At 50.0% G+C, this 21,171-nt stretch overlaps 1 protein-coding gene across 2 annotated transcripts; it reads left to right on the top strand.

The window, feature by feature from the left end:
• Window positions 1-7,570: 7,570 nt before the first annotated feature.
• On the top strand, window positions 7,571-21,004 carry Tal1 (TAL bHLH transcription factor 1, erythroid differentiation factor). Of its 2 annotated transcripts, none has more exons than XM_057785619.1 (5): window positions 7,571-8,014; window positions 9,929-10,077; window positions 12,987-13,433; window positions 14,296-14,390; window positions 17,621-21,004. In XM_057785619.1, exons 3-5 carry the CDS (start codon window positions 12,988-12,990, stop codon window positions 18,067-18,069), a joined length of 990 nt encoding a protein of 329 aa, XP_057641602.1. In that variant the 5' UTR covers window positions 7,571-8,014; window positions 9,929-10,077; window position 12,987; the 3' UTR covers window positions 18,070-21,004. The 2 variants fall into 2 exon arrangements, with proteins under 2 accessions (XP_057641602.1, XP_057641603.1); XM_057785620.1 differs by lacking the exon at window positions 7,571-8,014 and adding an exon at window positions 8,198-8,328.
• The last annotated feature ends 167 nt before the right edge of the window (window positions 21,005-21,171 follow it).

Below are 21,171 nucleotides of genomic sequence, written 5' to 3'. Positions count from 1 at the left end.
AAACTAGGCTTGTAGTAAATGGAACACAAGAATGATCAAAGCTGGTCTTGTCTGCTTCATCCAGGCCCACCATCCTCACAAATCCACCTCATACAACTTGAGCCACAGCCTCACCGAGTTTCTTCCATCCTCCAATGTGCCTTCCAGTTCTTAGACTGTGTTTTTCCACTTGCTCCTCATCTTTCCTACTCTGGCCCCATTACAGTCCAAAGCTAAGGGCCCCAGGGTAAAGGCCTGTCTGATACGCAGCCTCTCCTGGGATCTCAGTGCTTTTTAACACCCCTCTCTAGCAGGACACATATCAGGCTGCATGGTAACGCTTTGCCTCTGTTTCTGTTTCCTTCATCAAAGTGTCTCTACACCCAAATACAGGGTCTGGATAGAGTCAGGCTCATTAAAAACAGCAACAACACCTATCTGTTCCTTAAATGCCTAGACATGGTGCTTTTTACACAGCTATATCGATCTGTCTTTTCAACAACCCTGTGAATAGTGATGTTTTTAGAGATGAAGAAACTGAGGCACAGAGTGTTTGAGGAGAGTCTCTAGTTCAGGGTGCCCTGATGATCAGCTATTCACCCTTACCTATGCTAGAAGGTCATGTCATGGGGTCTGGGTTCAGGGCCAGGTACCCAGGACTATGAAGAGGAGATAGATGCCTTCTGCCACAGCTTCTGGTGATCCAAAGCTGCCTGGCAGAGTCCAGTCTGCCTGACGCCTATGGGTCTCCTTAACGACCCTTTAAAAATCCCTACCTTTCCTCCTATACACCTTTTTCATTTCCTCTCCTTCCCCACCCCATCCAGCGGATGACTGTCTCAGTCGGTGAGGAGTGTGAAGAGGAGATTTGGAAGCTTGCTTTCACAGGTGCTTCTGCGGAAACGGGAGCTCTCGCTGAGAACCCAAGCAGAGGCTACAGAGGAAGGAAGCAGACATGACAGATTAAAGACAGATGCAGAGACAAGGGCTTTATACAGGAAAGAGGAGCAGATTCAGGGTTTGTCCGAGCCTACGATAGAGACTGGAGAAATGAAAAGCAGAGCGAACAAGATAACAGATGAAAGGAATGGACCCTGGGGTCCCCCATTGCATCCTTGCTGCAGACAGAAGACTGAAGGTCAGAGGAAGCAGTGCTCTGCTTCCTACGGATGTTCACATCTCTCTTCCAAACACCATCGGGTTGGGTTCTCTCTTATCTCCAGAGCTTTCCTCTTGTCCTTGGGCACTAGGGCTGAGCAGCACCAGTAACTCTGGATGGAAGGCTCCTTGACAAGTTAACCAGGGAGAGGGAGAGGAGGAGACAATACAGACAGGGCAGGTTGACAGGGAAGTTTTTCTAGACTAGGTAAACTTGAAGAAGGACACAAAGAATGTTTGTAAACAGCTGTGTTAAGACATGCTTTATGTGCAATAAGATGTACCATTTCAGTATCCAATTGATTGAGAATCGGCAAACACATACTATAGTCATTACCATAACCAACATGTAGAAGATGTCTGTTATGGAATTTTCCTTCCTTTGTGTCTCTTTGGAGCTGTACCCCCTCCACTATTGCTCTGTACCCTTCTGAACTTTGCCATTGTGGATTCATTTGGCTTTCTCTAGAGTTTTATGCACATGTAGCCAGATACTATAGACACTGTCTGACCTCTTTCACTGAGCATGCGTGAGGAGGGGGGTTTCTATGTTTTTACATATATCTGAAGTTATTTTCATTGCTCAGCAATATTTAGTTTCATGCCTGTACCAATTTATGTACACACCCGTTGATACACTTTTGAATTATTTCTACTTTTTTTTTGAGACAGAGTCTCACTATATATAGCTTCGACTGTCCTGAAACTCACAGTATAAACCAGGCTGTCCTTTAACTCACAGAGATCCACCTGCTTCTGCTTCCCAAGCACTGGGATTAAAGCTGTACACCATTACTCCCAGCTTATTTCCTTTTTGCTACTGTGAATAGGCTTCGTGGGCATATGTTCTTGTGGAAATGTTTTTACTTCTCTCAGTAAGTATGTATGTATTAAGCAGACATCTATAGGGAGCTACCAAAGTCTTCTCCAAGATGGCTGAGTAAGTCTTCCGCTCCCTCAATGTACAAGAATCCCAGTTGAGGGATTGAAGAGATGGCTCAGCAGTTAAGAGCACTGGCTGCTCTTCCAGAGGACCCAGGTTCAATTCCCAGCACCCACATGGCAGCTCACAGCTGTAACTCCATTTCAGGGTTTCTGACATACATGAAGGTGAGATACTAATGCACATAAAAAAATCTCAAAAAAAGAGTACAGTATTAAAAAAAAAAGTTGGCCTCCATCCCTGTCAACATTTGGTGTTTTCAGACTTTCACACTTTAGCCATTTTAATGGTTATGCCATGGTAGCTCCTTGTTGCTTTAATTTCTTTTCCTATCGTGTAATTTTGTTTCTTTTTATGAAAATTATGGCTTCTAAATTCACAAAGAATTTAAATTCAGACATATTACAGTCAGACAGAGTGCTCAGCTGAGGATTTTAAAGTAGTTCTCACACTGGATGAAATGTCATATAGCCAGCAAGAGTGGAGGGGACAGCAGGCCATGCTGTCCTAGGAACAAACCAGCTAAGTGACCAAGGGTGAGCCTCTTTTCTCACCTTCAAAGCGGCATCACCCCAGCAGCAGGGCAGGGCCATTGTGCACAGTCAGATGACAGGTGGAGATGTGCAGATAGGTACATCTACTGTCTTGATGTGTCACGAGCCTGGACGCTGTCTTGGTGACCATCAGCAACTGCTACAGAGAGTTGGTGGTTGTGCATGCATTCTAGCTATAATGGCTGGAAACCACTGCTAATCCTGGGTTTTGGAGTGCAGACAACCTAGGACCTGGAAGTGCAGAGTTCTGTCCCAACGTTCTTTCCTACCCAGACCAGACTCCAGTCTCACTCACTCCCTGGGTCCTCACCTCCCCTCTTCCGCGCCACCCCCACTAAGGCGCTCAGAAGTTTCCTGTCCGACCGAGGCCGGGCTGGGGGTGGGTGGAGGAGGGCTGGCATTTCCTGGCCGCCGCGTCACTGGCTCAGGGGCGCTCGGACAAAGCGCTGACCGACAGGCACCAGATGCTATTTCGGGCGGCGCCCGGCTTAGCTCACAGTTTCCGTTTTTTCCACCGTCGGAAACAAGGAACGCAGAGCCTGTACACGTCACGAGCCCCCAGCCTTAGGCGGGGGTCCTGGGCCCAGGAGGGGCAAGGCTGCTGAGCTCTACGCAAGAGGCCTGTATAGAAGTGGGGAAGGGCAGACACCGCACCAGCACCTTCCATCCAACCCTACTCCTTAATCGACCTTGGAAGCACTGCAGAAGGCCATTTCACACCCTGGAAAAGGATCCGGTGGTCATCGGTCATAGAGTTCAAGATAAAATACATAACCTTTCCAAGTCCCTAGGCCTTACCCGCCCCCCAACACACACACTTTAAGTAACTGCCCCAGACATCCAGAAACTCAAGGTTGCCTGGATTCTTCGACCTTACTCTCCACCCCAGTTCTTCCAAACTCGGTCTTAAATATTACCTTAAATATTTCGCACAAAACATCCACACTCACACCCTCACTTCCACCTCCTTCCTCTAAGAAAGATTAAAACAAACTCTAGTCCCCTTCCTTGGTCTCTGTTCTGGTCCCAGACTTCATTCCCCCACTCCCACTGCCAGCCCCTGCCGCCATTTCAACCTAAGGGTTTCCTAAAAAAGCAAATCCTATCTTACATAGGACTCCAAGCCCTTATGTAAATAAACAAAACGGTAAAAGCAAAACCTTCAGTTCCTCCATGCATACTGTACCAGTTTTCCGTTTCTTATGTGAGTTCTCCCGCTTCAGCGCTGGTCCAGACTGGCTTTCTCTGGAAGCATGCCCATCTAAGTCACAGGCAGTACAGGAATAGAGGTCCTCTTCGTGCGGGAGTTAGGACAGTGGTTCTCAGCCTTCCTAATGCTGCTGCTACCTTTAATACAGTTAGTGCTGAGGTGACCCCAACCATAAAATCATTTTCGTTGTTACTTCATAACTGTAATTTTGCTACTTTATGAATTGTAATGTAAATATCTGTCATTCCCTTATGGTCTTAGGTGACCTCACATGAAAAGATTCTTGACGCACAGATTGGGAATCACTGGGTTAGGAGCTGTTAAGTGACTTGTCCTACAGCCCAGGCAGAATGGGTTCAATCTCATAAACCTGTTCACCTTCTAAACCCAGCAGTCAAGCACATGCAAGGGCTTTGTGGGGGATGGGTGGGGGAGGAACCGATATTTTTCTCAGGACAGGAGAGATTTCTAGGGGATTCCATGGAAGTTGCCTGTACATACACAGCACATGAACTCTCATTAGAGGACCTAGGAACAGGAAGCAAGGACAAGTGTACTGAGCTACACTCCATTTCATGTATTGGTCCTGAAATCTAGGAGGGACAGAACTCAGACGGGGTGGGGGTGGGGGCTGCACCTGAGACCAGCCCTAGATTGAGTCTCAGTCCAGACTAGGAGCTTTTACATTGAAAGCTACTGGAAGGTCAATGCAGTCTGCAGTCTGGTGTGCTGAGTCAGGCTATGAATTGGGAATTGGCCGACAGAGTTTAGATGATGGCTTTTCAATAGCTATAAGTTTGGCCAAGTCACATATCTCTGCCCTTTAATTTCCTTTAATGCCCTTAATTTCTGTATGACAACCAGACAAGTGCAAATGATGTTACATTAGCTCCCAGCCACCCGCTTTTGAAATTATTTTATCATGATATATATATATATATCTTTGTAATTTAAAAATGTATTTTTATTATTTATTTAGTTAGACTTCCCCCTCCCACAGATAGGATTTCTCTGTAATTTGGTATCCTGGAACTCTCTGTATAGACTAAACTGGTCTACAGAGACCTGACTGCCTCTGCTTCCCGAGTGCTGGGATTAAAGTCTTGTACCACTGCCTGGCTTTATTTAGGTCTGTTTGAGATAGGGTCCCTCAATGTAATTTTGGCTGCTTTGAAACGCCACATATAGGTTGGTCCGGAACTCAGAGATTCGCCTGCCTCTGTGAGTGCTAGGATTAAAGGTGTGCATGCGTCTTTTATTCTTTGAGAATTTCTTAAAATATGTGTTGAGCATATTCACCCCCCCACTACTCCCCTATCTCCTCACATCCCAGTGCTCTTTTTATCACTGGCTGCTCTTCCAGAGACTCGGATTTGATTACCAGTGTCTACAGGTTGACTTACAAATACTTTTAACTTCTATTCCAGGGATGCCTCTTCCAGTCTCTGGACACAGTACAGAGACATTCATACAGGCAAAATACTCATACACATATTTTTTTAAAAAAATTCAGAGACCAACTTATGACGGTTATTAACTCATGGGTGTGGGGCCATCCACTAGAGGATGGTCTATGTACAGGGGTCAAACCCTTAAAAATGAGTCCTCCAGAAGTCATCAGTTGTCTATAGCTCTTCAGTTAGGGGTGGGACTTCCTGAGCCCCTCCCCTCTCCGTGCTAGAATCTGACTTGATCTTGTACAGGCAGCCACAGCTGTGAGTTCATCAGTGCCATGGTCCTTTTATGATTAGAAGATACTGTTTCACTTTGCTCCTGCCTAAGTGGCTCTTACACTTGTTTTCCTTTGTTTCTCCTCCTCAAGGCAGGATCTCCTTATGAATGTGGCTGATCTGGAGCTCTAGATGTAAACCAGTCTGTCCTCCAACTCATAGATACCCACCTGCCTCTGCCTCCCAATTGCTGGGGTTAAAGGTGTGCACCTCCACAACCAACATTAGTCTCTGCTTGCTTGCTTTATTTATTTATTATTTATTTATTTTTTGAAATAGGATCTCATGTAGCCCGAACTGGCACAGGATTCCATTAGTTGTTGGGGATGACCTTAAACTTCTGATTCTTTAGTCTTTACCTCCTGTACAGAATCCAGTTTCCACACTTATGAAAAGATGAAGCCAGAAACTCTTCAGCCCACTGAGTTCCTACAACAACCTGAGCTTCTGCCACTGACTAAAAATCAAACTTTGAGTTACTTTGGCATGGCCTTGCCACCTGCTCCCCCTGGTCCGTTTTCTCACCCGTAAGAAAAGTACCGATTTAGGGGGTGACTTCGCTGAAGGGGAGGGAGTATCACTGAAGCACACTTTGTTCTGTTTGAAGATGCCAAAATGATATCTAATTGTATAAAAGTTGGGTCCTGGTGGCGCATGCATTTAACCCCAGCACACTAAAGAAAAAAGCAAACAGATCCCTGTGTTGAAAGACAGCCTGGCCTACAGAGTGAGTTCTAGGACAGCTAGGGCTATATAGAGAAACCCTGTTTTGAAAAACAAAAACCAAAAGAAAAAGAAAAGAGCCAAATTAGAGTTCACTAATTTATGTACTTATTTTTATTTTTGTAGTGCTAGTGCTGGGAATCCAATTCTTGGCGTTGCACAGGAAGGGCAAGTCCTCAACCTCCGATGTCTCTCCTGTCCTTAAGCATGTTTATAGAAAACTAAATAGTATCTGTAGAGATACTCTGCTTCAGTACCAAGATTAAAGATTGTGTTAAGCAACAGGGCGGCGCAGAGGGGGATGGGAGGGGGACTTCGTGGGTTCTGCTTTCATCCTGAAACCAAGCCAAAGGGACATTTTGTCTCTTTATTGATATTTCTTTCTGTCTCCCATAGAGCTTGGATTTAAGCAACTCCAGTTTAGAGTGGTCAGGGGCCACGCTGACCATCAGCTAGGAGCTGGGGGTGCGGTATAGTAATAAGAGAAACAGACCGTAGGTATTTGGTTTCGAGGACACTGGAGAACGAATGAATGAAGAAGCAAAGGTTGGAGGTGATGGTTGGGGAGTCACGGTGGTCTTAAGAGTCTAAAGCAGTGGCCAAAGCCGCTGAAGGAGCATCTGGAAGGCGGAGAAACGAGTTTGTGGGGAGCGGGAATCCCAAGAGGTCTGGGGTGGAAAATGGGGCTGAACCGGTCAGGTCCCAGCGTGCACGCTCAGCCCTCCGCTGCTCATTCCTGGGCCAGTCCAGCGCCGCAACCCGTCCCCGCTGCCTCCGGAGAAATTGCCAAATTAAAATGAATCATTTGGCCCATAATGGCCGAGGCGCTTATCGGGGCGGGCGGGCCCGCGGCGGCGCCTTATCTCCGCGGCGCACACGGCCGGTGCTAACGAGGCCGCGGGCGGGAGCGGGATTAGAGCGCGCGGCTGGGCGCGGGCGGGGGCGGCCCAACATGGCCACGCGCGCACCCCAGGACGCAAAAACCCGAGCAACCCGGCCTTCTTCCCGGGGGGCAGGCGACAGCCGCCTCCCGCGGAATTGCCGTCCGTTTTTACACTCCTTCTCCGTGCGCACTGAAGCCTGGGCTCCCTCTCCCCAGGCTCTTCCCGCGGGGGGGGGGGGCACTTTCCACGCCGCCCCTCCGCCGCCCCTCCCGCCGGGGAGACTCTCTTCCTTCCTTCCCCCTTTCCCTTTGCGCAATAGACAGAAAAGAGCCAGGCTCTGGCGGCTTCCATTGCTTCTGGGCTGTGTGTGCGGGCGGCCGGGTTGAGAGTGCGTGCGTGAGCGGGCGGGCCGCGGTGGCTGCACCCCGCGTGGACTTTTGGCGATAGGTCGTGTGCGGGTGGTGTGAAGCCGTCACTATTTAAGTGTGGGGATTCTGACCCTCCTTGGCCCTTCTGCGTTTTATTCGTTGTATGTAAATTACCCCTTTTCTTTCCTCAACAAGGTCGGTCCTTGTGTCGCGGTGTGTGGCCTTGGACAAAGTGTTCGGCTGGCTTCGTTGTGCCTCGCGCGGGTGTGATCCCCACCCTCTTAGGTTGTGTGACTGTGTGCGATTGCGTGTGACTGATGTCGCTGTGTCATGTTGGACAGTGTGCGGGTCTGCCTGCTCCGGCTTGTGGGACAGAGCAAGCTTGTGCTCCTTTGCTTCCCTCCTCTGGGGCTGGACCATGTGTGGTCCTGTCCACCGAGAGTCCTGTGCCTGTGTCCTTTAGAGGTGCGTTTGCAAATCGCTGGGGGCGGGAGTGGGGGTAGGGCGAGCGAGAGATCCTGGCGCTGGTGGGGGCGTCGGCATGGGGGCGGGGAGCGGGATTTCACATTTTATTCCAAATTATGATGTATTCGGGAGCCAGTATTGGCTCGGGTGGGCGGACAGAGCCCAGTGAGAGGCAGCTTTGTCCGGAGGCCGTCTGTGTCTTGGTGTTGGGGGGTCCGCTGGTTGAGGGGGGTGTCTTCCACGCTGGAAGCTGAACTGCGCTCGCCGAGGCCAGCGTCTTACCGCCCGCAGAGCCCGTGTTTCGCCTATTTCTGGTCAGTTTCGCGGGTGCGTCCGCAGCGGTTGGGGGAGAGGCCGGGAAGGACAATGGACTGACTCACTTTCCAGGTCTGGTGCTAGGGGTGGGGGGTCCTCGGGATCACCCCGGGGGACATTTTCCACAGTCCCTGCCCCATTCTGGCAGGGTCAGATCCCTGGTGAGCGGGTGGCTGCCCTCAGAGTCTGCTTTCGTTGGAAGGACCGCGTCAGTGCCACCTTAGCTGGACAAGAAATGATTGCGTTTTCTTCTGTACTGTGATAATACCTTTGTCATCACCACCATCACTATTAACACCCCCTTTTAATGAAAACAATCGAACAAAAAGCTCGCCAGCTCGTCCCTTCAGCTGCTTTGGATGGTGAACAAAGCAGTCCCACCGTCGCCCCTCCCTAGCTCTGTTTTCCAAGTTGCCAGGTTTGGGGTAGGGAAAGAAAATGGAGAGCTGCTCAGAACGGAGATTCAGCCATAAAGCAAACAGTAACCTCAAGTAACACCGGGAATGGGTGGACTCCCCCTTCTCTCCTCCCCTCCTTCCTTTGGATTAGAAAGGAGAAAGAAAACCTCTCGCACCCACCGAGTTGATACCCAGGGAAGAGATAGTTCTGCACTTCCGCCAAAGCCGCAGCAGAGAGAAGCCTTCGCAATTAACACAAGACTTCGACGTGCCATTTGGTGGACGACTTAAGCAAAACAATTTAAAAAAAAAAAAAAAGAATTTACGGGAGGGAGGGAACGGACATAAAAGCACACCAAATCCAGTTATCTCACTAGGAAGTGGCATCGGGTTTTCGTTTGACCCTCTTCCTTTTTGCCTTGTTTATCGATACAAAACATAAGCGTTTCTCCCATCTTCTGCCAATTAAAACCCCGAAAAATATCGAAAATTATTATATAAAGGTAGCGGAGGAACCGATGTAGAAATACCCTCCTTTATATCCGCCATTCCGCCAGTAGAAAGAAAACAAGGGACCCAACTAGACTAGTTACAATCCTCTCCCCTCCAACCCTAACAGGGAAATAGGGCATTTGGAAGCAGGTTCTGCCTTCCTTCGGGACAGAAGGTTGGTAGATGGGGGTCATGTCTGGAAACTCTCAGGTTCTGACCCTGCGACCAGGGTCTGAAGAGTCTTTTCCATCACGTCCTCCCCGCCCCCCAACCCCGCGTCACAGAGGGAATTACACCTTCACGCTGGGTCGGCAGCAGGAGCCTGGGCTCAGTTTGCCGAACAAACCGCATAGACGAGTCCATGCTTAGAAAACAAATTCGGCCACACTGAATCAGACAGATCCGTTAGAGGGTTAGAAAATGCTCTGGGCAGCCTGCCTGGAGAGGCTGTTGTTGTTGGACTAAATAGTTATTCCTGATTGGTCAGGTGTAGGGTTCTTTTTTTTTTTTTTTTTTTTTTAAATCGGGACGTGTTTGGGGGAGGGGGGCTCCAAACACCTGCAAGTTGAAGGCGGAAAGACGTTTGCTATTCTTTGGGCTGGCGGGGTACACGAGGTAATTCCCAGCCATTGACCCCCCATTTTCTCTCTCGCCCTCCCTCTTTTTCTCCACCCCCATCTTTCCTGGAAACTCGCTTTGGGCGCGGCAGACCGCGCAGGACCTCACCTCTAGCTAAGTAACTGTTGGCCTCTCAACAAGAGCCGGGAAAACACAGATCCGGGTTCCTACCTCGACCCCTCTCCAGTGGAGGAGTAGAGGCCCTAACCAGAAGGGCCGGTCTCTCTAAATATGCCCCAGGTGAGTTGCGGGCGGGAGTCTTGGGGTGGGGGCAATGTCTGTGGAAACTGTGTTCGGGGTTGGGAACTGGGGTGGGAGAGGCTCAGAATTGAGAGAAGATTGGCGGGGGAGGGAGGGAACTAACCTAGACTGAGAACCGGAGATCTGACCACCACTAGCTGCCTCAGGTCTCCAGCAAGGTTCTTTCCTTTTTCCGGCCTCGGATAAAACCAGCTGGTTGGATTATGTCCTCCAGGCCGCTCCCATGGTCCCGGTTCCGTGCACATTTCATAAGACCTGTAACTTTGTTGTCGCTACATCCGGGTGGCGCGGCCTGTGCTTGGAGCTCAGGCCGGAAAAAGGCCAAGGCTATCCTGGCTAAGGCCTGAGGCCTAGCAAGCTGTGGGGAACACATCTCTACTCCCGTGGTGGCAGAGGTAGTGCGTTGTTCACTGGGATGTTTGGTTGTGGTGCAGGCTTTGTGTTTCTCTACTGTGTCTTGTGCATATGAGTGCGGATGGAGGGATGGGAAGCCAAGTCTAAGGCGGCAGCGGCTATTTCTTAAAAAAAAAAAAAAAGTAAATAAAAAATCCCCAGCTAGGATTTGGGGTATTAGAAGTTGCTGGAGAGGATGCAATGCTGGCCCTAGAAGGAGCTATTCCTTCCCCTTGTTCAGGCACGTATTGTCACATGCAGCTGGCACTGGGGCAACTGGGAGGTGAAGATGCCCAGATGCAGCCTGACTCTCTGAAGCACAAAGAGCAGCAATGGTGGACTGCTCCAGGCTAGCGCTGGTCCAGTCCTGACCGCCTCCCTTTCCATCCTCCCTTAATAAAAACAAATGCATAAAAGCCATTCAATGGTAACCTCTCAGCTATGGCTACTGAGGGTGCTCCTGGTCTTAGGAGTGGGCTAGGTTTTCCTAAGGCCCAGCCAAGAGCTGAGCATGGAGGATTCTACTGGAAACCTTGAAGGTAGGGATACTTTTATCATCTGGTGAGGCATTGGAGCTCAGGGTCAACTTATCTGGAATATGTGTTCCTTTTGACCGTTGGGAATCAGCTTCTGTCATTGCAGCAGAATTAATCAGGGAGTTATAAATGTGTCAGAGGGACACTGGGCTCAGTGCAGTGCATAGCATAATATTTTTCATTAGAAGGTGGGACTAAAGCTTTGGTCACTGAAAGCACACAGATGGTGGTGGCAGTGAGGTAGGGGCCCAGCACCCCTGGCTTGTCTATTTCACCAGGGGCTGGTTTATTTCTGGTGTACTTCACCAGTAGGGAGGGAAGCCAGAGTGGCTACTATATTTCTGGTTCATTTCCGGTGGTTGTGGTATTCTCTGTATATAGCCCTTTTGTCTCCACTGTAATTGTGAACTCAATTTCAATGAAGCATCACAGGGCCATACTGGCTTTGCAACTTGTGTGTAATAGTCTTGGGGAATTTTGTTATTTCCAGACTGAACTACCAAAAACAGCTTGTGTAGTCTGAATGCATTCCCTAAGTTTTGGAGGAGGCTGAAGAAGGTTCAGTTTCCTTTCCTTATTAGGAGGGATCAGTTTCCATGATAACTCTGGTCCAGAGCATTATTGCAGTGGTCAAATGGGAGCTCCATGTCTGCAACCAGCAATTAGATGGATTCTTGTTTGGAACTGACTTGGACAGTTTTGTATTATTTTCTCTTAAAATACCCAGTTTGGGCCAGTAAGGTGACTCAGTGGGTTAGGGCATTGCTGTCAAGTCTAACAACTTGTGATCCCCAGGACCCACTAGGTGAGAGAACAGGCTCCTGAAAATTGTCCTCTGAGGTCCACATTAGTGGTTGTGGCATGTGCACCCTCTAACACAAATAAGTAAATGTAACAAAAATCAAAACGAAATAAAATAACCCAATTATCTAATTCTGGGAGCAGAAATCTTAGTTTGAACTATTTATAAAGCCTGCCAAGGTGGTGTCTGTATATGTATATATGCACATACATCCATAAATGTACATATTGAGGAGATAGGATCATGTGTAGCCTAGGCTAACCTCAAAGTCAGGATTCTTTAGCATGCTTCTCATTGCTGGGGCTATAGGCATGTGCCACCACATCTGATGAGTTTATAGCATTTTTATTTTCAAAATGAAAGCAGTTCACAAGTACCCTGCAACTTTGATCCTGAGCCTTACAGATTTTGTATCTGGGCTCTTGCTGAAGCTAGGTAATACAAGAGCCCTCACACTGTTGGGAAATGAGTGGCTGTGCTCATCTCGGAGGTATGGTTAGAACTTGGGAAGTTTCTGGGTTCCAGGGTTTATACAGGAAGGCAACGCTGTACAGGGAGAATACTGGGGGAAGGTCGCTGGCTTTTCTGGAATACTTCTGACATCTGTAGCTGAGCAGAGCCCAGTTCTTGTAGCCTCCACACCCTACTTCACCACCATAATGCTTCTGGGTGTATTATGTGTGGTGTATGTGTGTGGCAGTAGATTGGGAGAGGTCCCTAAAGCACCTTGCTCGGGGCCGGAAAGATTCCCCGCCAAAACCAAAAGGGGGGCGGGAAGGATACGCTCGCTTGTTCGCTCGGGGGATTTGTTCCCTCCCCTTCCCCTGCGGCCTAAGAAGGAGGGACTGGGTGATCTTTCTTTCTCTTCTCCGTACATTTCCTTCCTCCTTTCCCTTCGATTTTGTTTCGCTGGCTGCATTCCTTTTCTTCCAATGTTTCTGCCATCTTTCTCCAGCTCTGTTCCTACCCTTGGACCCTGTGCCTCCCCGGCTCTCCCAAACCTCTTCTCCCAATCTAGAGACATCACCATCTCTCTCCATTTCCAGGCCCTCGGGCCCTTCACGCCACCAGGTTGGGGGTGTGTGTCCACGTGGAGCTGAGTTTTCTCTTTCACGTCTCAGTGCCTGATCTCCTCTCTTCCCCTTACTCGGTTACAGGATGACAGAGCGGCCGCCGAGCGAGGCGGCACGCAGTGACCCGCAGCTAGAGGGACAGGACGCGGCCGAGGCCCGCATGGCCCCCCCGCACCTCGTCCTGCTCAACGGCGTCGCCAAGGAGACGAGCCGCGCAGCCCCGGCGGAGCCCCCGGTCATCGAGCTAGGCGCACGCAGTAGCGCGGGGGGCGGCCCCGCCAGTGGGGGCGGGGCCGTGAGGGACTTAAAGAGCCGCGACGCGGTAGTAGCCGAAGCTCGCCAGCGAGTACCCACCACCGAGCTGTGCAGACCTCCGGGACCCGCCCCGGCGCCCGCGCCCGCCTCTGCCCCGGCAGAGCTGCCTGGAGACGGCCGCATGGTGCAACTGAGCCCTCCCGCGCTGGCAGCCCCCGCCGGCCCTGGCCGAGCGCTGCTCTACAGCCTCAGCCAGCCGCTGGCCTCGCTCGGCAGGTGAGCTGTCTGGTGCCCTGCTGCGTTGCGGGTCCAGGCCGAGCTCTGGGAGAAGGGAGGTAGTTAAAAACTCCCAGACGAAGGGGCGTAGTGGCTAGAGTCCCCCAATCTTGGCACTAGTGGGAAAGGGGCTCCAGTGAGACCAACTGGCAAACAGGACTGATCGGGACTTCAGGGAGCGTACAGTTGTGGCGAAACCCGGGATGCCCGCCTGCTCCTTTGAGGGTGCAGGTGTGTGGGTGGGTGTGGGAAGCAGTGGAGGCTGCTGAGAACCGTGTTAGGTAGGAGGGATTCCTAGAGTAGGAGTTCCAGGCCAACGTGTTGAATGCCCCTCTGCCGCAGAGGTGAGGTTTGATGCAAAGGGTGTCTTTGCCTTCTGCAGCGAAGGATCTTCGGGCTGTTGCTGAGAGCAGCTCTTCTCACCCTCTGCTAGGATGCGGTGAGCAGCACTGTCATCCGCGCCTAACCCTTCTGCCACTTACCTGCGTTGTTGGGGCCACTGGGTGTAGTTGGTGCTAGAATGCCGGCTTCCTTGCTGGACCGCTGTGGTGAGGGCAGATGAAAGGCAGACAGAGGAAGGAATTCTAGGAGAAGGCTCGGCAAAGCTGCAGAGGAGCACCGTGGTGGGCGAGTTAGCGAGCCAGTGTTTTCAGTCTGTGCTCCATCCAGGAGGGATGGGGAGCGGTGGTGGAGTGAGGTTGGTTGCAAGAGACACTGCCAGTGAGAGCTGTGTGGTATTGGAGTTGCCTATCATCACTCCAGCCGTGTCTGCCTGAGCAAAGGTGTTTGCCGGGATTACGTGATTGTTGGTTGGGGCCTTTTTGTCTTCAATCTCATTGTTATCCACCTGTTCTTTCCACAGTGGGTTCTTCGGGGAACCGGATGCCTTCCCCATGTTTACCAACAACAACCGGGTGAAGAGGAGGCCCTCCCCATATGAGATGGAGATTACTGATGGTGAGTCTACGCCCATCCCTCGCTCTGGTTAGAAACATCTGCAATGAGGAGCGTGGGGGACAATACAGACATCTCACAGAGGCGAGAAGCCCACCCAAACCACCAGAACCCTAGACCTGAGTTAGGACTGGCACTTAAACCAGATCCGTAGAGTCAGCCACATGTAGTTCCCATTCTAGGCTTGATCCCTACAGTTTGGTAAGGATCCAGGGAGGGTAGAAACCCTTCATGTCCCCCAACTCCAGTTCCTTAACTCGCAGGAAGTCCCTGAACTGCATCTCAAATCCACTTTGGAGTCTCCCGCTGGAGTTGTTCCTTTTAAGATTTTCTTCCCAGGTCTGTCTATTGCGGGATCACTTTGTCTCTTCCACATTCTGGGCTGAGACCAAGAGTGGCTTGTGGTGTCATGACATATATCCAGGGGGACTCAGCCCGTTGGGAACTCTGAGTCCTCTTTGTCCTGGGTGAAGGGAGATGTGGAGACCTACCCAGTCCTCTCAATGTTGGCCTGATGTTACCAGGGCAGGAAAGTGGACTGAGAGACTCAGGACAATGGTGGGGTTAGTGCTGCTGTCTGTCTAGGGCCCCTGTAGGAAGTGTGCTGAGGCTGGAGGAGAGCTGGCATGGAGGCTCCGAGCCTGTAGAAGGTGTGTGTGGTAGAACTTGAGCTTCTAGAAAGGAAAAGGCTCGAGTCTGACAATACAGAAGACACCAGAACCCAGGATAACCCAGGATACAGACATACAAAAAGGAAAGGTGACTGACAGGTGCTTCTAGATGAGTGAGAACCTTACAGGTTCTGACGCCACATAGGTGCTCCTGACTCCTCCTTCTCTGCCTGTCAGAAAAGCTACCAGGAGACAGTGAGGTTGTGTTCAGCACTGGGATCTCCTCAGCATAGGAGTTCGGTGTGTCTCATCCCCAGCTTGACTCCCAGCACCAGCTCATTGCTAGCAGTCCTCTGTCACCCTAAGGGTATGAAGTGAGTAGTGACAGCTCTCATTACTGCCATGCGTTGGACACCTATTGCATGTATCAAACTTTGTTTTTGAATGCTAGGTCTTTGTGTAATTCTCAACACAGATCCATGCATTTAATTTTGCTTCAATTTCACAGATGAAGAAATTGAGTCTCAGAGAGGGAAAGCATCCCACTCAAAGCCATGGGGTTGAGGCCTGAACCATAATGATAGCATTGGCCTTAAGCTTTGGAATATGCTCTGGATTCTTCCTTACCCTCTAGAGTCTGTTTGGCTCTAACTGTGACAAGGATTATAATGCCCCCTGTCCACCTAGGAGCTTGCACCAGCTCACGAGCATTAGCCGTGATATAAAGGACTGGTCCTCCTTTGTCACAACTGGGAGAACACTCTTTGGTCTAGAGGTCTGGGGGCACTAAATTGCTTTTCTGAGGCAGTTCAGTACAGGTCTTCCCTGAAGGTTTGTGGTGTTTTTCCCAATCTGTATTTGACCCTTAAAAGGCTTCAGGGAACTGCAGGCAAGGCAAGGGCTGTGGAAACTTCTAGGGAAAACATAGAGTGTGGATACAGGTGCATGCAAAGGAGAGAAAAGGACCATCGAATATTAGGCATCTACTTGGTCAGGTAAGTCCTAGCCTGAGCGCTGCCTCCATCCTCAGCCATAAAGTGATCAGTGGATTCAGATGTCCATATCCCTCCCTTCCCCACCTCCCCAAGTTTCCAATCTGAGCCCTGGACCTAGTGGTTACTGAAAGAGGATAAGTAGGATCCTCAGGCGGGGCTGTCCTTTCTGTACAGCAAACATCCTGAAGGTTGCTAGGGCCTGTGGCTTTGTGGCAGCAGGGAAGACTGCTACCACACTGACCTCTTGTGTTTCCCCTGCTCTGAGACTCCCAGGTCATGCTTGAATACTTGGCACAGTGCTCTGCACACCTTGGGTGTTGCGCACATGTGCAGTGGTGTCCACTATCCGACAGTCTTAGCATCAGTGTGGTAATGATTACTGGGTCCAGAGGCATCCTTAGAAGCCTTTGCTGAGCTCAGGCAGGGCTGTGCATGCTTGTCTTCAGTTCCTTTCCTGGAGTTGGGGGCCTAGACGTCTTTCCTTTCCCTTCCGCTCCTCCTTTCTGCCGCTGTGACAGGCTGCTTAGGAGACATATGCTAAGCCCGCACTTGGTGCTTCTGTCACCCTAGAACTGATGTGTGCCCTTCTTACTGCAGAGACTTATGAGCGATGGACCCTGCCTCCTCTTCTCTTATGCCTTACTCCAGCCAGGCTGGCACCCACCACGTTTCTGCCTTGGTGCCTTTGCACGTGTCATTCCTTCTGCTCAGAGATCCACTCTGCTTCCCTCCCTGTATCTGGATGGCTTTGCTTCAGTCTGAAGTTTGTTTTGTTTTTAAAATAAATGCATTGTTAGCTCCTTTAGCTAAATTCAGTAGCTTCTTTACACCATTTACTTGCCAGTCTGCCTTTTGGTGTGTTTTTGTTTGTTCCTTATTCTTCACCTCCCATCTGCATTATCATGTAAACGCTACAAGGGTACAGGCCCTGCGTGTCTTATTCCCCCTTATTTACTGCCTACCATGGTGCTGGTTGTTAGCGAAAACCTGGCGAACAGATAGTAGATATTAAGAGTTATATCTCACTTAGTGAAGATTGTAGGGGCTTTACCTGTGTGATGCTACAGCCATGGACAACATCTGTCACCTAAATTACCAGCAATGTTCCCGATGTGCAGATGAGGAAGTTGAGGCAGTGAGTTCTGGCCAGGAATTGAACCCAGATAGTCTAGCTTCAGTCTTTTTTTTTTTTCTAAGGCTTCTTGACTTAAGTGACTGAAATACGGTCCTTGTCTAGCTGGGCATGGTGGAATATGCCTTTGTTTCCAGCATGTGGGATACAGAGGCAGGTGGATCTCTGTAAGTTTGAGGCTAGCCTGGTCTACAGAACGAGTTCCAGAACAGCAAGGACTACATAATGAGATCCTGTCTCAAAAAAAAAAAATCAAAATAAAACAAAAAAGAAATATTAAATGCTGTAGAGCCCATAGGAGGCACCCAGTACAGACAGACACACATTGTTTGTGGAAGGTGGTAGGGAGGAAGGGGCTATGAGGCTAGTTAGCTAGAGCTGGAGGGATGTAGATCTCAGAGATCGTGTGTCAGCTGGACTCCTAGGATTAGTTTCTCGGTAGAGGAGCCCTTTGAAGGTCTCTGCCTGCTTATAACCACGTCCTTCCATCTTCAGGTCCTCACACCAAAGTAGTGCGGCGCATCTTCACCAACAGCCGGGAGAGATGGCGACAGCAGAATGTGAATGGGGCATTTGCTGAGCTCCGAAAGCTCATCCCCACCCACCCACCAGACAAGAAGCTCAGCAAGAATGAGATCCTGCGCCTTGCCATGAAGTACATAAATTTCCTGGCCAAGCTGCTCAATGACCAGGAGGAGGAAGGCACTCAGCGTGCTAAGCCGGGCAAGGACCCTGTGGTGGGAGCTGGTGGGGGTGGGGCAGGGGGTGGCATGCCCCCTGAAGACCTTCTCCAGGGCGTGCTTTCCCCCAACTCCAGCTGTGGGAGCTCTCTGGATGGAGCAGCCAGCCCGGACAGTTATACAGAGGAACCAACACCCAAGCACACTGCCCACAGCCTCCACCCTGCCCTGCTGCCTGCCACCGATGGGGCTGGCCCCCGGTGATGCGTCTGGGGCTGCCCAGGGCCAGCAGTCAGGGCTCATTAGGCCCCTGCATTGCTTGGCTTTAGGGCAGGTGGGATGAGAAGCAGGCAATGTACTTGATGAACTTCCCTTATAGTCTGAACTTTGGGAAGTCCCAACTGACCCTGAGCTGGTGTTTCTGTTTCCTGCCTGGAAACAAGAGGAAAATGAAGTGAAGCAGTAGGTACTTTATCTGAAGATGGCACAGTCTTCTCCCTTTCCAGTCCCCAGGACTTCCCACTTAGAGGCTCAAGTGTCACAGTTTTTGGTCTAGAGTTTGTGAGCCTTGTTTTGGACGAGATCCGGGGTTGTTACCCATTACCTGAGGCATCCAGCAGCCTCTGCCTTGCCTTTAGCCCATCCCGAGCTGGCTGGGGTGGCTTTTGTGGCAGCTTCTGTTCAAATATATAGGTACCCAAGAGCTGCCCACTTCTTGAGCCCCATCTTCACCCAGGTCCGTGTTGATCCACCCAGCTTGCCAGCTGCTCCCGAGAGTCAAGCCTTGAGGTGCCTTCTTCAGGGCCTGGTTGGAAAAGTTGACCAGTGAACAGACAGCCTGATCTCAACTAGCTGGGCCGGAAAAACCCAACAGCCCTTCTTGCTCTGGGGCATCAGAGCTCTGCTTTCTCCCTACTGAGACTTGCCTTCCTATCCTGCAGCTGTGAGGATTGGTCAGCAGCCTGGAGCGTGCTCTCTTGGGCTGTGTGCAGGCACAGAAAGGGAGGGTGACATTAGGATGAAAAGCAAGAGTGTTTGGGGCATTGGGTTTCATCTCCTGCACATCACAATGACAGTGTACTGATGCATTGCATGTTGGTGCTTGGGTTATACAGCCCATGGGCTTTCCTCGGGAAGCTTCCTGTTGCAAGATGTCTGTTGGCTGAGGGTTTGGACTTCCAAATGGAGTACAAAATGTCCCATAAATACTCCATTTGGGATTCTGCCTAATCGGTTGTTGGTGGAAACTCTGGGCCAAGCTGCTAGGGCATGGAGTCCAGTCAGAGGTGAGGCCCTGACTTGAGACCTTAGCATGCAAATTTGCTCGGCCCAACTTTAAATACGCTCCTGTCACACAATTGCAGGCCCCATGTGTGTGCATGGCAGGTTGGTTTAATGCAATGTGAGTGCCCCTCTAAAAGCTGTACATGAAATTTTTGTAAAGCAAATCCTTCTTCATCTTTTAAAGAAATAACCCCTGCAAGTCATTTTGTAAAGTGGAGAATCCTTTTGTAGTATGGACAACTGCCCCATTGTTTCTTTCCTGAATCAGTCCTGGTGGTGAGACTGAGTTTTCTTAAAGCTAGGCCCGTCTGTAATGAAGTTCAAGCCCATGGAACAAACTGCACAGAATCCTGTGTATCTGTCATTGTACCAGTGTCACCTAGAGTTCTCTCTCTCTCTCTCTCTCTCTCTCTCTCTCTCTCTCTCTCGTCTTTCTCTCCCAGGTTTTGCAGTTGAGCCAGAGAGAAAGTATCCAAAGGCCCCATCATGTAATGTAAGAGCCCATCACTTTTCTGTTCGAGTTTCAGTACCATTACGGTGCCCGAGTACAGACTTAGGCAGACAAAGATGGATCTTGCTCCCCTCCTCTTCCTGTTAAGTCCTGAGATTCCCCAGGCATAGGGACAATATGGTCAGGCACTGGAATTGTCTCATACCACACTCAGCTGTCACATATTGCCGTGAACACTAAGGTTGGTTTCTTCCCATTGCTTGGGAGTTAGGACAAGGAGTCTGACCCATGTGAAAACAACTGTCCTGAGCTTGAGGGCTGTGTTTTCTTCTCAGTGGAATGATGACTTGGGAATGAAAAATGTTGATCTGGAGGTGAATATTTTGAGAGAGATCACACATTTGTTGGGAGCTTAAGCTACGGCTCCTTTTCTCCGCTTTGTAGCATTGCTGGAATGGATGCAGCAGGCAGTGGGGTCCATAAAGAGCTCTGTTGTGCACTAAGGGTGAAGAGCTGTGGATGAGCAGCACACATGAGGTTCTGGGTTCAATACCCAGCACAGACACAAAAGCTTCATTACCCTTAGCGCTGACCCTGCAGTGAGTTCCAGCCAGCGTTCAGGCCCTGGGCAGTTGATTTGAGTAATTTAGCTTATAAAGACTCTCCCTTGAGCTATTCAGATCCTCATTTCTCTAGACTAATCTTAATTTCTCCCTGATTGCAAGGCAAGAGATAGACGTGAGAAAGGGAGAGAGACTGGGGATACGAGTGCTCCAGGCTGCTGTACTTCCTACAGGGCTAGAACGGAGGGCCAGGAGTTTGGTCTTTGTAAGATCTAAGGAAAATCCTGAATTCTGTTTTCATCTTCAATACCCCATATCTTTCTCCCTTTGCCCCCTCCTCACCCTTGAAGAAACGGCAAGGTCCCAAGAATAATATCTGTACAAGAGGGGAAAATGTAAGCACGAGAAACATTTGAGGAAAACAATGAACGTAAGGACCAGGGAGAATCCTGTCTTTCAAAAATAATTCATGTTTATTTGTGGTGGCAAGTAAACACGATGGTACAACCTTTATCCTTCTTCCAGAAACAAAAGCAAAGGGCACAGCAACTGTAGTGAGCTGACAGCTATTTTGGCCTTTTGGGTGGGTCTAGCCATACTTGGGATCCCAGTGGTACATGACCCTCTGCAGAAGGCTTGCCCCAGCCTGTGTACATAGCACGCCATGTCTGTGGGCAGGCCCAGCACTTTCCGTCAGTGTTGTACTGTATGTGATGAACTGTGTTGGTCTCTGCATTTCTCTGCAGAAGAGGAGTAACTGCTCCGGGTACCTTCATGTTTGTACAGCCTAGAGGCCAACACTGTGGGCGTGTGACTCTTTATTGGGGGGAACACAAAACAAAAAAATCCCAGTGTGGTGATGATGGTGTGTGTATATATATAAGGTTATATGGGGAATATTTCTAAATAAAAGTTTTACAAAGGGACCGGGACTTTGTGCTTGCACGTGGCACCCCAGAGCCTGAGAGTGGGGACTTTAAAAGGAAAAGCCTGGCAAGGCTAGACTCCACTCCTCTTAGGAAGCGGGATCCAGCTCCTACTCTCAGAATAAGCCTGTGGAGAGGAAGG

Source organism: Chionomys nivalis, chromosome 11, assembly GCF_950005125.1.
Source record: "Chionomys nivalis chromosome 11, mChiNiv1.1, whole genome shotgun sequence".
NCBI classification, from domain to species: Eukaryota; Metazoa; Chordata; class Mammalia; order Rodentia; family Cricetidae; genus Chionomys; species Chionomys nivalis.
This window is presented reverse-complemented; position numbering and strand designations above follow the sequence as displayed.